Source organism: Peromyscus leucopus, chromosome 4 (genome assembly GCF_004664715.2).
Source record: "Peromyscus leucopus breed LL Stock chromosome 4, UCI_PerLeu_2.1, whole genome shotgun sequence".
Lineage (NCBI taxonomy): Eukaryota > Metazoa > Chordata > Mammalia > Rodentia > Cricetidae > Peromyscus > Peromyscus leucopus.
Genome location: NC_051066.1, coordinates 77,289,899 through 77,305,734, shown reverse-complemented (window position 1 = coordinate 77,305,734; position 15,836 = coordinate 77,289,899). Strand labels below are relative to the sequence as shown.

Below are 15,836 nucleotides of genomic sequence, written 5' to 3'. Positions count from 1 at the left end.
TTGATAATGCTACTTGCAGAGTTCCATCTCATTCCAGATTAATCAGCAGATTGTTGCTGAATACCCACTAAATGCCAGGCTTTGTGCCCTGGCCACTGTTAAACAATGGGCAAGAGAGACTCCCCATGCAGTTTACAATGATGGATCATTGGGAGCTGCACATTCACAGCTTCTGCTAACAGCCAAAAACACAGAGCCCCCAAGCACTTTAAACCTCCCCATTGCCCTCAGGACATAACTTGTCCCACAATGGCATTTAGTATTCTGAATGTAATCACGCACTATAAAATGTAGTTCTCTAATTAGATGGTGTTCTGATTATGCCCACGAGGTGGCGATCTTGCTTACAGTTTGCCCACACTGAACCCAATGCAGGGAGGGAAACAAAACAAAAAAACCACCACCCAGAAGTTAAACCAAAAGACAAAAATGAAATTCAACGGATTCAGTACTTATTTCACGTAATACTATATTAGCTGGTAAATGATATAAAAATTGGATAAGAGTCCCTCCTCTCTAGGGAAAGGAGGGGGAGCTTGCACAAGGCAAAAAGAAAAATAGTTCTTAATGAATTAATATATTGTGCTGGATCTATATGAGAGGCATTGTAATTCTTTTATCAGATAAGAGCTATAAAAAAAAACCCTGTGGTCGGGAACATATTCAACAAAGACCCTACACTTCGGCCAGCACACATCGATGGGAAAGAAACGCACGAAGGTGTAGGTCTCCGGTCAGTGCTGGGTCAGTGCTGTTTTGGGAGGTTGATGTCTCTGTCACAAACATTACATTGTCTGCCCTATAACTCCAGAATAAATATACACAGTACAGCCGATGTGGCCCAGCCGAAACCTCTCCAGTGCACTGCGTGATGTGAAAGGAGAGGGAAGAACCACCACGGGAAACGAACCGAGTTTAAACGCTGGCTGCAGGGCTGGGGATGAACAAGCTCAGCGGCCGAGAACTTGACTAGCGGGCACAGGTCCCAGGGTGGTTCCCCAGCACCACCAACTCTGGCTCTCAGGAGGACCGCACCCGCACAGCCCCAATCTTAGGACTGTGAATCTCCAATTGAGATCTGGGATATAAGAAGGAAAGGGAAAGAGCTATTTGTTTCCTAAGGATATTCTGGTAGATGGAGCCCAAGAAGATCTGGACAGAGATGCGTTGGTTTTTGTGGTGGGTTTTTGTTTTGTAGTTTTCCTCTACTGCCCCCCTTCTCACTCTTCCTTTCTCCTTTACACTAAACTAGTAAGTAACGAATGTTATTCAGTTTTCTTTGTTTGGGTGAAATTTACAATTGGGAATCAAGTGAGCGACTAAACATTGACAATTTAAAAAAGTAAATTTAGCATGTTGGCAAAGAATGCTTGTATCCGTCTGTATATCGTTATTTCTATATAGTGAACTTTCTTGTAAATAGAAAACCAAGTGGCCTGTGACCAGGAGACCTGACTTGGATGTTCAACTTGCACGGCAAGGTTTAATTCCCAGCATTCCTGGAAAAAAGTCAGAGGCCAATCTCATTGCTCTTAAGCCTGCAGTGACCCATCCTGGGGAGCTTGCTCTGGAGATGGGTCGTAGGTTCAAAGTCATTGGCTACAGATGGTTCCTCTCCCGGCTGGAGTCATATCCTCTAGGGCTCGAGACATTCCCGGGAATTTACATAAGGCAGCATGAATCACAGCAAGTGAGGTTGCAAAAAAGACCCGACCTGATCCTTGCCCTGCAGCGCCTGGACTGCGGTGGGGGTCTGTCTGAAGTTTCCCGAAGAGCCCGCACAGTCCAAGCAAGGGGACTAGGCGATCACCCAACTCCCACGAGAGCCCTGGACGCGCGGCTACCTCCAGGCCCTAGATTTGGTTTCTGCCCCTCCCGCTGCGACGCCCCCGCACGGACGCGGCCAGTCCAGCTTCCACCCGGCCCCAAAGTCCTGAACCTATCGTGGGGCCACCTCTCGCTCCTGGAAGGATCGGTTGCCGCTTTAAGGGGAAGAGGAGGGGAAGGGGCGGGGGAGTGGGGGGCGGGGAGAGGCGGCAGAGGAGGGGGAGGGGGATCCCCCTCGCTCCCACGTGGTCTGGGCGCCTGTGAATCGCGCCCGCCGGAGGGTCTCACAGCGAAATACAAAAGCAGCTGGGAAGCCACGGCGAGCCGAGTTCCCAGCGCCCGAGCAGAGCGCTGGCCAGAGCCCCGCAGAGCTCCGCGGCCGCGATGGGGCTCCATCACCCGAAGTCCCGGAGCCAGCCAGCAGCCGGGCCCGCCTCACCGCCCGCGCCCGGGCGCCCGGGCTTGGCTTGAAGCGGCGGCGGTGGCACCGGCGCGCCGGCAGGAGCATGGGGCGGAGGATGCGGAGCGCCGCCGCCGCCGCCGCGGGGCTCTGGCTGCTGGCGTTGGGCTCGCTGCTGACGCTGTGGGGAGGGCTCCTGCCACCACGGACCGAACTGCCAGCCTCTTGGCCGCCCGAAGATCGACTCCCCCGGCATCCGACCCAGAGTGGCGGCCCCGCGCCCGAGCCGCGCTTCCCTCTGCCCCCGCCCCTAGCGTGGGACGCCCGCGGCGGCTCCCTGAAAACTTTCCGGGCGCTGCTCACCCTGGCGGCCGGCGCAGATAACCCGCCTGGGAGGCACCCGGACGATCGCAGGCGGCACGTGCCAGCCGGGCTGCCCGAGCCCGCGGAGCGCACGGCGGTGCACGGGGGCGTCTTCTGGAGCCGCGGCCTGGAGGAGCAGGTGCCCCGGGGCTTTTCCGAAGCCCAGGCGGCAGCGTGGCTGGAGGTGGTGCGGGGTGCTCGGGTAGTGGCCCTGGATCGCGGAGGCTGCGGACGCAGTTCCAACCGCCTAGCCCGCTTTGCCGACGGCACCCGTGCCTGTGTACGCTACGGCATCAATCCGGAGCAGATCCAAGGCGAGGCCCTGTCCTACTACCTTGCGCGCCTGCTGGGCCTCCAGCGCCACGTGCCGCCGCTGGCACTGGCTCGGGTGGAGGCTCGGGGCGCTCAGTGGGTACAGGTGCAGGAGGAGCTGCGCGCCGCGCACTGGACCGAGGGCAGCGTGGTGAGCCTGACGCGCTGGCTGCCCAACCTCACCGACGTGGTGGTGCCCGAGCCCTGGCGATCAGAAGACGGCCGTCTGCGGCCCCTGCGCGACGCCGGGGGCGAGCTGACCAACCTCAGCCAGGCAGAGCTGGTGGACCTGGTACAATGGACCGATCTGATCCTCTTCGATTACCTGACGGCCAACTTCGATCGGCTTGTAAGCAACCTCTTCAGCTTGCAATGGGACCCACGCGTTATGCACCGCGCAACGAGCAACCTGCACCGAGGACCGGGAGGGGCGTTGGTCTTTCTGGACAATGAGGCGGGTTTGGTGCACGGCTACCGGGTGGCCGGCATGTGGGACAAGTATAACGAGCCTCTGTTACAGTCAGTGTGTGTGTTCCGAGAGCGGACTGCTAGGCGAGTCTTGGAGCTGCACCGGGGTCAGGACGCGGCGGCCCGGCTGCTACGCCTCTACACTCGCCACGAACCTCGTTTCCCAGAGCTGGCCGAGCTCGCAGACCCCCATGCTCAGCTGCTACAGCGCCGCCTTGACTTCCTCGCCAAGCACATTTTGCACTGCAAGGCCAAGTACGGCCGCCGGCCCGGGGACTTAAAGGCACTCCGAGGAAGAGAGGGACTGGGGTATGAATGATGAGGGTTAGGGCTGTCTTCTCTGCCACAGGCTAGCACCAACCGGCCAACGCCCACCCGGTGGCCTCATCGCGAGGCTGTCTAAAAACTTGCGTTTTACCCACTTGCCCCTTTCTTTTCATGCCAGGCGGTTTCCTTTCCAAGTTCTGGAAGGGCAAACTCACCGAGGCGAGAAGTGTAACATTCCCTCCACCCAGCTTTTTAAAAGGATGCTTTTCTGTGTTTGCGTGGAGATTGGATCCGAAGAAACTGGCTACTGGGGTTTGGCCCCCCGAATGGCAGTCTCTATGGGAGATGCAGTCCTTTCTTGTCGCTCCCTCCACCCCACCCCACCCACCCCCTCCCCCGCCACCTTCCCAAAAAGGAAAACTTCCGTTTGAGCCCTTGAGTTAATTCTGCTATTTCCTATCAACCACAGTGCGGGTGGAACCAGAGCAGGCTGTGACACGGGCTGGTGGAGCCCCCTTCTTGTGTTCTCCCTTTGTTCCAGCGCCACGATGGTGAGATAACTGCTCCAAGCTGAGGGACAGCTTTGGATAGGACAAAGAACAAGACTTCCCCGCCCCTGGGAGCCCTACAGACCCCAGCGATTTGTCTGACTTGTTCCCCAACTCCTGTCATTTTGGCCTGAAGGCTATGAATTCAGGCTAGTTGTATGCAGAGTTAGTAATGAATTTCTTCCTGCTTTGCCCAGCTGACCAAAAATATGACAATGATGATGTTCACCAGAAGAAAAAAAATCAATTCCATGCACTTTACTTTGTTTTTAATTTTTTAGTAAGAAAAACTTTTTTATTTGACAGATTTTTGCCTTCTATGTATATATGTGCATAAATTGTGGTGTAAATAGACTAAACAAACTTATATTTCAATAAAAGGGAGTTTAAAGTTTAGAATTTAATTCCCATGGTTTGATCTGATTAAGGTTCCTGATTCATCTACTTTTGGAATAAGGTTCAGTTTTTCTCTGGCTAGTGGGTGTGCTTTGTAAAACAAAGGATGCAGATCCACCCCCTTTGGGCTTGGGGTTGGGGAATCTAACAAAGGCAAGAGTGGATTCCCTGTCTTCACTCAAATGAATCCTAGGACTGGAAAACAGTTCCTCCTAGAATGGGGAGGAAGGGAATAGGGAGAGATGAGAGAAAAGTGCTCCATTTCCTAGCAATTAAAATTGATAGGAAAGGATTTCACTGTAATGTATTCCTATATTAATCGTTTGGTAAATATGACAGAACCAGATGTGCGGACTGAAACATGACAAATGCCACCTCTTAAACTTCACTGCAGTGGTCACATGCTGCAGGTGATTTTCAACGTTGTAATTCCTGTGCAACACTGTGTGCAGAGAATACGCTGAGTGCATATTGCAAACAGGTAGAGAGTGTTATAAATTAATTCTGCCTTTTAATCTCTGGCATGCATTCCACTGCATTCAAGAGATAATCTCTAACATCTGGACTCCTCTGGTGCTCTGTGGCTTTTGGGCTGCTTTGGGGGGGGGGGTTGTAACTGCATGTCTTCTCAAGGCAGCCCCTGGGACAAGAAAGGGTACAGTAAGTACTTTAGTACATGACATTTGGATGGTGGCCTTTGGAAAACTGAAAATTTAGAAAATTTGGATTGGTACCTGGTCCCAAGTGACCTTGCCTATTACTTTTTCATTTAATGATCTTTAATCCAGGCAACTTTTAGTTACAACTCTAATAGCTTTTTATTTGACTTGCATTTGCAAACCTGGAGTTTTATAGACCCAAGAAAATATTAAGTTCTGTGGGTTCCCCTTCTCACTCAGCACCGTAGCGTGGTGTGCCGTTTAACTATTTAATGCCATCCTTGTGTTTCCAGTGCTTTGTTCTTTAGAAATTCTTTAAGAAAAATACAGTCCATAAACTGTGGTGTAAGCCAATTTTTTCCAGAGACTAAATACAGAATGTGCTGATAATGGCGAATACATCTTCTTTCAAGACACGGTGAGACCTCTGATAATTACACTTTTGAAAAAGAGACATTTTTCATTTCTGGTGATTAATAACCAGGAGACTTGCTGTTGAAGTAATGGAGGCTGCTCCAAGAGAAGGGTAGATATTAGGCCACTGGCATTTTTCCTCAACGCGTCTCATGGAGGGAAACAATGAATAGAAATAAGTTTGGAGTTTCACCGGCTGCCCAGGAAATCCACCCTGCTCGGATACAGCTTCCTGGGGCAAGTTCTGGGCCAACAGCATTCTCCACATTCTTCTTGAGCTTCAGCTCCAAGCCCAGACTTGACCATGGGTAACCATGAACGAGAAACAGAGCATGATGTAAAAGGGTTCTTCTCAGATTCTCTAGTGAAGCATATCTGCCCATTGGCAAAATCGGTTTAATTACATGGTAGCGTTGTTAAGGGAACCAAGGCCTAATTATAGAAAAGGGCTTTAACTGTTGGTATTCCTCGTGGCTAGCCTGTAGTCTGGGACATGGAAAGATCCAGTAACATTGTGCTATGGTCAATGAATGCTCCTAGGGATAATTCATTTTTGAACTAGAGATGAATTGGTTCTGCAGGGAGACTATAATCTGAATTCTGCCCCTCACATAGTTACCTTCAGCACATCATTTAACTTAGTTCTCTCATCTGTGAAATGGAGATTCAGAGTACTGTGGGAATTAAATGTTAACATATAAAACATACACATAAGAAGCATGTTTAAAAAAAAATTCTCAATTCACATTCCTCTTAAAGGGGAAAAAAAAAAAAAACAACTTTTCCCCCTTACACTCCAGAAAATTTCTACTTAAGTTCTTTATCAAAGCCAAATCTACCTGTTTCCAAGGTCAAGATGAGTTTTGACATGTGGTGATAAATTAACTCAATAAAGTGTTTGTAGAAGACCCTCTTCTAGCACTATGTAAAACATGTTTCAGTCAGCCAAGGGCACAGGTTTGATTGCCACATGGTTTTAGGGTGTTTTTAGAAACCAGCATACTCCATGTACCAAGGCAGCTGGAATAAAGTACCTGAGAGAGATTTAGAAAAAGAAGAAAAAAAGTAGATGGCTCATTGCAAATCCATCACCACTTCTGGAAAGCATCAAAAAGTGATGAATCTTTGCAAGAACAATCCTCTTCCCAATTTCTCCTGCCAAGAGAAAGCAGGCAGTTGACCTTTCTCCTTGAGTTTGACTGTTGATTAATTCACTCTGTCGGTGACATAGTTCTAAACTCTATTAAGTATGCTCGCCCTCCTGTCTTCAAATCAGAAAGAAAAACAAATTATTTTAGCACATCTCGACACTTCTCAGCCTTCTGACTACAACTGTAGCTAGGAAAGACCTCTGCAACCTAGAAGCTGGTGGTGTGAACTAAATGAATAAATATTTACGGTATTTTCAGAAGAGTACCTGGCACACAGGAACCACAAGAGGGATTTATTGACATGGTAGATTATTCCTCCTCTGAGTCAAAACCAGAAACACTTGAAATGCCAGGCAAGATCCTCTCACAACCCAACCTTATCATTATGACAACAGAACACTTTATACAGCCTAGAGTGCATGAGTCTGGTAAGAGATACCTGGAGCTCCTGGCTGCCAGCAGGCCACTGTTACTCAAGATGCCCTCTCTGATGGAGTCAGCAGCCACCCTCTTTCCTACAGGGAGGCTGTAGTTCTATTTCTTATGTGGTCTGTCAGTTTCGGGGAGCAGTGAGCTGTGGAATTTACAGGCCCCTCAGATATCAGGAGTTATTTATGAGTCATGGATCATCTGATCTTGAGTGCTAATTTGCCCCTCCATGCGTCTGCCTCATCCCACACAACCACTGGTCCCAAATGGTAGAAGGGCAGGGGTGTAAGAGAAGGAGAAAGGAACGCCCAGTGGCTCTGGAAGCACCGGGACTGCTCTGGGAAGGACCAGCATGTCAGATGCTGCCATGACACAAAAAATCCCCATTAGTTCTCAATACCTGCCCAAGGCATCTTAAGGGAAGGAGAGCTTATTCTGAGCCAGAGTCTTAGAGGGGAGTGTGCTGTGGAAGCGACGTCATGGCGGCAGGAGTGTAAGGCAGGTGTCACATTGTCTAGGCAGTCGGGAAGCAGGGAGACCTGCATCTGGAACTCAGTTTCCTCTTTCCTTTATAGCCACTCCTACATCTCAGTCCGTAGAACCATGTTGCCCATACTTGGGGTGGCTCTTCCCTCTTCCACCCACCCTGGAAACATCTTCACAGACATGACTAGGCGTTTGTCTTCCAGGTCATTCTGGATCCTGCCAAGCTGACAACCAATATTCGCAGAAGCCAGTCACCTCCAAGCACATTTTGATGAATAAAGTTGAATGGGGAGGATTCTGGGGGTCGGGAGACCCAGGCTCCTTCTGGCTTGTGATTTGAGAAAGTCATTCATCTTCCTCTCTGGCTCCCTGTTCTCCTACATGGAAGAAAGTGTTTGATGACTCCATTAGTTTCCAGAATCACAGTATGATATCCTTTACATTGTGATCTAGGACAGACAGACAGACTGACTCACACACACACACACACACACACACACACACACACACACACGCACACACACGCACACACACACGTCTCATCAAACAGTATGTGTGACACACTTATGTTTTTCTCATTGTGCTCCATCCTCTCCCTCCACTTCCCAATGCTACCTGTAGCCCTCAAAATCGATTGCCTAACTGATCAGAGGAGCACAACCCACAAAACACAGAACACTGGCTGACCTCATCACTAAGCTCCTTCCCAGCTCTCAAACTCTGGGGAAACTCCATTTACAACCAGTTTATAACCCACTGCATTTCCCCCTAAAGGGAATACAGACTTCAGGTTTGTAGACCGAAAAGAAGACTACAGCGCTTCGTTCAAAGTGTAGTTGAGAGACCCACTCAGCATCATCCACAGGGTCTTCTCATAAACACTTCTAGATGTAGGAGGTAACTTCTCATCTGCTCTAAGCACGTGTGAGAAAATAATGCTTTGGAGTTAACACACACACACACACACACACACACACACACACACACACACACTAGTTCTTTGCATCTCTGTCTCCACGCAGCCCAAGGACGGCTCAGGAGGACAGTTTCTTTTCTATGTATTCATAAAGATCAGATGTAAGAGTCATAATTTTTTAATGCGACTGTTTTACCAGTTTCTCTTTCTGTGTCCTGCTGTGGGGGAAACTGCATTAATAAACTATGTCTCAATGCTGCCTCGCCGGAATTTTTTTTCTCTGCAGGACTCCACCAAATATAGCAAAGGAATGCTTATTTTATTTATCTTTTCAACTTTATTTCCACTTCAGATATGTCTTCTTGGCAGTTTTCAATTTTTCTCTTAATGGCACTTTTTTTTTTAAGAATAAAGAACTAATTGTTCGTTGAGGAAACAACCACAAAAATTATCCTTTTCCTCCCTTTCTTGGGTGCCATATGGTATCTTTTACGGTTTTAATAGTTATTTTATTTCCCTTCTAGAAAAGTTAAGTAGCTTACAGAGCTCTCGTTTCTCTAGTACCAGCTCAGAGTCTACTCTGCTGAGAAATTATGGGTTATAATAGAAACATGTCACTTTTAAGCCAACGGCTCTATATTCTGCAGCTGTCTCTGCCTGCTGTTTATAGCTTGCTGGAGATGACTTTTTCTTTAATGTCCATTAAAGACTTTGTCCCATTCCACAAAAATGGCCTGAAAAGGTAAGATTAAGAGACTGACCTCAGCCATGATCTTTCTTCTTGAAAGTTGTAAATGTGTATGTGCAACATAAAATGGCAATTTTAATCACTTTAATTGTATACTTTATGGCATTATGCATACTTACAAATTTGTGCCACCATACCACCATTTCTAGAACTTTTCCATCAATCTCCCAAAAATAGTAAAACAAAAACCATAAGGCAGTAGCTCCTTATCCCTCCCCTCCGCTGCCCTCCAATCACCTTTCTGTCTGTATGAAATTACCTGTTCTGGATAGTTCCCTTCAGTGGAATCACCTGGCATTTGCTCTGTTTTTCTTTTACACCCGTGGCCACTGTCTTCTTCACGGAGGTAACGTGATAGAAGGGAGGCACTAGTTTTGGAAACGGGCTAATTGCATTTGAATCTCATTTCTACCCCATAAACACCCCGGAAGTTGGATCCAATTGAGAACCTCCTCGGGTCCCTCTGGAAAGCCACGGGAAGATGACAGCATTTCTAGAGTCTTTTCCAGCTCTAGAAAAACAGTTACGAATGGCAGCATACCACACAGGTGGGGTGAATACTATTCCTAGATTCCAGTCTCATGTCCATACCTGTGGAGTAAATGGCCTTTAAACTTTCTAGTCTAAGCACTGTGGGTTCATCGGTGAACCAGGTAAGTAAAGGGTTTCCCTTTGTGGAGCTTAGACTCTAGAAAGGACATGGGAAATTGTCTAGCAGAAATCAGATGTGATAAGCAAATCACAGTAGAGAAAAGTGCAATGTGACTTTGTACTGTGATGTCTTAAGCTGACCTAGAGGGAAGTCAAAGAATGTTGACAATATAGCTTTGTTTTTGTCTTCGAAATTTAGGGCAATATTGGCCAATATGGGATTATCATCTTAGTGCCCCCCGCCCCAAACAATCTATTGCTATTCTGGGGACCAAACTACTAGAGGGCGTGGTCTCTGCTGTTTCTCTTGGGAAGTGGGGGTACCCTAAACTGGTGGTTTAAGTTTTTCCCAGTAGATTTTATTTGTTGTCTTCAACACAACATACATCTAAATATTAATCTTCCCAAGGCTGGGTGCATGGGGAGGGAATGGTAGGAATTAATATCAGGGGGAAATTAGGACTGTCAATAATATTAATAGCTACTTTGTGCTGACTGCACATTAACAAACAAGGCTTTGTGTTCCACGTCTCGTAGAACCCTGAGGGTTAGCACTGACTGGATATTTCTTTTACAGATTGGAAAGGAAGGTTCAGAGGAAGTCAAGTGCCCCTATGGCTGGATGGGTGAGGGGATCTGGTTTTTTTCTTTTTCTTTTCTTTCTTTCTTTTTTTTTTTTTTATTTGATTTTTTGAGACAGGGTTTCTCTGAGTAGTTTTTAGTGCCTGTCCTGGATCTCGCTCTACAGACCAGGCTGGCCTCGAACTCACAGAGATCCACCTGGCTCTGCCTCCCCAGTGCTGGGATTAAAGGCGTGTGCCACCGCCACCTGGCCAATTGGGGGGGGGGGGCAGACAACTATGTCTTAAAGACAAATTTCTCTAGTACCAAATGCTTTTTCTCTCTTCCCTTTCCTCCCCACATCTCTAATTAGTCTTCTAAAGCTGTGTTCGCATGCAGACCTTCTCTTTGTCTTTGCTGTCCTTTGATTCCATTATGATGTTTCTATATATGGCCTGTTGTCTTTACTTTTTCGATAAGAAAATTATGTGCTTCTCGAATCTAAAAATTCCTCTGTGTTTTTTCAGTCTAAACAAATTTTGAGTCATTGTCTCCTCAATTATTTCTTCCTTTCTTGCTCTTTCTATTACCTTCTTCTAGAAATACTGTTGGGCATATATTAGGTTGTCTTTCCCCTCCTTTGTTTGATGTTGTTGTTTGTTTGTTGTTTGTTTTTCAAGACGGGGTTTCTCTGTATAGCTCTGGCTGTCCTGGAACTCACTCAGTGGCCCAGGCTGGCCTTGAACTCACAGAGCTCCTCCTGCCTGTGCCTCCCGAGTGCTGGGATTAAAGGTGTGTGCCATCGTGACCCTGTTAGGTTGTCTTTCTGTTCTCCATGACCCAAATGACTGAACATCTTTTCATCTCCATCTTTCCGTGCTGCCCACTGGGTGTGAAGATCTGTCTCTGGATAACTGACTTTTCTCCCCCATCATTGAAGCTACGGTGTAATCTATCTCTGAAGTTGAGGTTCATCTGTTTCAACTGAAAGATGTTGCTCTTGTGTTTCCAGAAGCTTTATTTGTTTTGTTTGTTTTGTTTTGTTTTTCCAGGACTTTCTGGTTATTTTTTTTTTTAATGTTTTCTTTTCTTTGGTTTTCAAGACTTTCTTTAATGCATCAGTCATTCACAAGTGTACACCTGAGTGTTCTGGTGTCTGCAGTTCTGGGGTGGTCCTGTTGACTTTTAGAGCCCCCTCATAAAACACAGTTAACTTTTAATTTTAGGTATTCAGTGAATCAGTTTTTAATAGACATATGTTGCATGAAGTATTCGGGATATGCTCATATTTAAAATTATGTGTTATATTTCTGAAATACAAAGTTATCTGGGCACTCTCTTTTGTTCCCCTAAATAACACAATCTGATGTTTAGGGGCTTTGTGTTTTGTCATTTGAGGCCATAAACTCATCCTGGGGGAGATTTTATCTGTGAGATTCTTTGCTTTCTTTGGATTGAAGAGAAGTACTTCTCAAAATGTTTTCATTTCTTGGGTCAGGAACCCCAGGGTTGAAACCAGAACTGGGCCTTTTAAATATTTTGCCTGGTGATTGAAGTCCTTAAAGTCCTACCAGGAAAGAGAAATTGAAATAACAAAGAGGATCCACGGTGGGGGGTGAGGTCAGAGACAATTTTTCCCAAGCCAGAGTCCAGATAAGAGAAACAATCTTCTTCTGTAAGATGTTAGCTTTTTCCTTTGAGGATCTTGGCTTTGAGGGAGCCTTAGACAAATCCAACTTTCCCTCTAGCTGGGGCACATTAAATCTAATCTACTAAAATCCGCGCGCGCGCACGCGCACGCGCATACACACACACACACACACACACACACACACACACACACACAGACCCATTTTCACTTCACATCTATCATTACGCCTCTGGTTCTCTCTTTGTTTTGAGGCCCTGGGGAATTTCCTACATTTTTATGAGTTGAGCTCTGCATTTAAAAAGATGTTTGTTATATTTTATAAAACATTTATAGGTGTTTTACAGAGGGAAGGTTTTTAGGTCATGTCATTTGTCTTATCGCTAGAAACAAAGTCCACCTGGGCATCTTCTAAACTCTGCTATCAAATCCTGCTGGCCAAAGTCTGGTCCTTACTTAAGGATTAGATGCCCTGTTTGGTTATTCAGAGATTTTCCCCACCACAGAAACATTTACTTTAATACGATTTGACCTGAAGTAATCCATGACCTGGGAGTCAATAACAAATTCTGTTCTGTTTGCCACTAGCAAGTCTGAGATGGAAGCCAGGAAAATGATTAAAAGGAAAAGAGAAGAGGTGAGAGTGGGACCAAGAGGGAAAAAAGAGTCCATGCGGCAGAGCTGCTCAAGACCACCTTGGCCTCTGGTGCAGAGAGCCCTCCACCTGACCTCCAGGCAGCATCCGAGCCCACACAGGGAAGCGACGCCACCGAGGATAGAGCTATTGCCTCGGTGGGCTATGTCTAGGATTAAAGGGCGGTCAAGTAACCCCAGGGAAAATGGCTTTTCATTTACAGTCAGCTTCCTGTTTCAGCGGCAGCTCGCAGTGATGCAAAGTCCAGCCACCGCCACTTGATCTCTGGCCTCGTGACACTGAAGACCACACTCTGCCAACCCATCAAAGAAAAACAGAGCGATTGACGTCGCATATTGAATCTCAACCTGGCATTTCCAGGGGCAGAACATTCGGCTTCAATGTTTTGTGAGCCCCTCTCTAGTGACCTATTAGCAAAATCAAAAAATGCTAATGAAAGGGGAGGTTAAGCATCTTTGACTTCTCAAGGCATTGAGCTAATAAAAAATCCAAAAAAGAAAAAAGAAAAAAAAGAAAGAAAATGTTGCTGTGTGGCCCTCTTCTTCTCCACCTTTGTAATTGGGACTCATCCAAAGTCTCTCTGAAAAGTCATATTCATGACCCAGACCCACATCGTGTGTGCCTTTTCTGACACTATGATGCTGTGCACATGACTAGCGCTGTAAAAAGTTATTATAATGATTCTGACATGGCAACACCCGATTTGGTGCTCAGTGTGAAATCCCTATTGGGTTCTTTCCAAGGGATGGTTATGGCCCAGCTGTGTTCTGTAAATACCAACCCAGTTATGTTGGCTGCAACACTGTAGAAACACTTCTAGTTCCCTTAACAAAGGTCTACCGCCCCGAATCACCAAAGTGCCTGTTCTCCTTTGCCAGCCGCTCCTTGTAAGGCCCTTTCCTGAACAGGTTCCCCATACTGTCCAACGACGTGACGCCTGATAGGCTAACACTCTGAGGATTGATTCTCTCGGACAGTGCCCCAGCATGAAAATAAAAAATGAGTTCTAGTTTCTCCTTTTACAGTTTGAACAGCATCCCACACATATAAGATGCAACAGTACAGACCTGTGTACCTGTGGCACTGTCATCCTAAGCCCAGGAAGTTGCTCTGGTCCTGCTCGGCGCTGCGGGCCAGATGAATCTCTCCCAGCCTCCCCCCAAAGCCACTGGTCCCAAGTAAACACACAGAGGCTTATATTACTTACAAACTGTATAGCCTATGGGTCAGGCTTCTTGCTAGCTAGCTCTTTCATCTTAAATTAACCCATTTCTATTAATCTATATATTGCTGCATGACCATGGCGTTACCAGTCTGATGACATCTTGTTGCTCCTTTGGGGGTGCTGGCGTCTCCCCAGACTCTGCCTTTCTCTTTCCCATCTTTCTCCTTGGATTTCCCACCTGTCTCTAAGCTACCTGGCCATAGGCCAAAGCAGCTTATTTATTAACCAACGGGAGCAACATATATTCACAGCATACAGAAAGACATCCCCCAGCAAGCCTTTTCTGCTTTGTTCAAAGCCTTCATTTATTGGGCAAATATGCAGTGAGCATAGCTGTTGATGGCCTGAATAGCTCCCAGATGCTTGCTCTCAGTCAGACACTGTGTTAGGTGGTGGAGACAAGTGAGTTAACTGGAAAGACACAGTTTCTAATCTTCTGGAGTGTGGAATCTGGTAGAGGTGACAGACATTAAGCAAATCATTACTGTAATAAATGGAATGACAGGAAAATACATGGCCCTGTAAGAGTGCTAATAGGGGACAACCTCACATTGGAGGGTGAAGGATGTGGCATTTAAACAAAGACCAGAGCAACGAGCAAAAGTCAGCCAACGCAGAGGGGAAAAGTGGGAGGGGAGAGCTTTTCAATCAGAAAGAACTCTCGTCTGAGAGCCTGGGAGAGGCACCTGCTGCTAAGATACTAAAGAAGGCCAATGTGGGCACCAGAAGGGGAACTGTAGAACTCGAGGCTTCAAGAAAACAGGCCTCCCGTAAGTGCCACACACAGAGGGCGGGATATGATGACGCCATGTTCCTTATCTGTTCGGGACACTGTGGAGCACACTGATGAAAAGCTGAGTTCTGGAGACAGCTGCTTTAGGATCAAGCCCCCTCCCATTTTTCTAGTCCCTGTCAGCTTAGCTGAGTTCCCCGTATTCTCTGATCTCCAGTGTCCTCGTCTGAAAATAGGAATAGCATTAAAACTCCTTTCAATAAGTTGTGATGGTTGATCTTAATTGTTAAGTTGATGGAACTCAGAATAAAGATGAAACAACCCCCCCCATGTGTCTATGAGAGTATTTCTAGAAAGGTTTGACAGAGCAGAGAAGTCCCAACCTGAATGTGGGGGACACCGTTGCATGGGCTAGGGCCCTGGACTGAATAAAGGAGAAAGTAGCTAGCAGCAGCATTCATCTCCCTCTCTCTGCTTCATGACGGCTGATGCAGTGGGACCAGCTGCCTCTCACTCCTATGACCTCCTTGCCATGATGGACTGTATCCTCAGACCAGGGCCCCAAATAAGCCTTTCCTTCCTTAAGTCACATTTGTCCTGTATTTGGCCACAGCATCAAAAAGAGTTACTAATACCTAAGTCAACACACTCAAAGCACTGAGGATAATGCCTAGCCACGTAAGAAGGGCTCAGAAAACATTGGCAGCTGATCCCTAGGATACAACACAGGAGGATAAAGACGGGAAGAGTAAGTGGCCTCTTTTCCACCCATGCCCACCCAATTCAAAGGTGGTTGCATAACAAAAATAGTCTTTTTAATAATAATCTTATTTCAGTGCGTCAGCATTGTGCTTTGGTTGCCTGTGCGTTGCTGCTCAGGAGAAGCTTACCCCATGGTCCCCGCCCTCCTGTCGCCCGCCTGACATCAGACATGCATCTTTGTCGGGGCAGGGGCCGGGAGGAGAGTGCTGCTACTTAT

At 47.0% G+C, this 15,836-nt stretch overlaps 1 protein-coding gene across 1 annotated transcript; it reads left to right on the top strand.

Moving 5' to 3' along the window:
* Nucleotides 1-2,056: 2,056 nt before the first annotated feature.
* Nucleotides 2,057-4,589, top strand: Fjx1 (four-jointed box kinase 1). The gene has a single exon (XM_028895032.2). It carries the CDS (start codon nt 2,334-2,336, stop codon nt 3,687-3,689), a length of 1,356 nt encoding a protein of 451 aa, XP_028750865.1. The 5' UTR covers nt 2,057-2,333; the 3' UTR covers nt 3,690-4,589.
* Nucleotides 4,590-15,836: the final 11,247 nt, after the last annotated feature.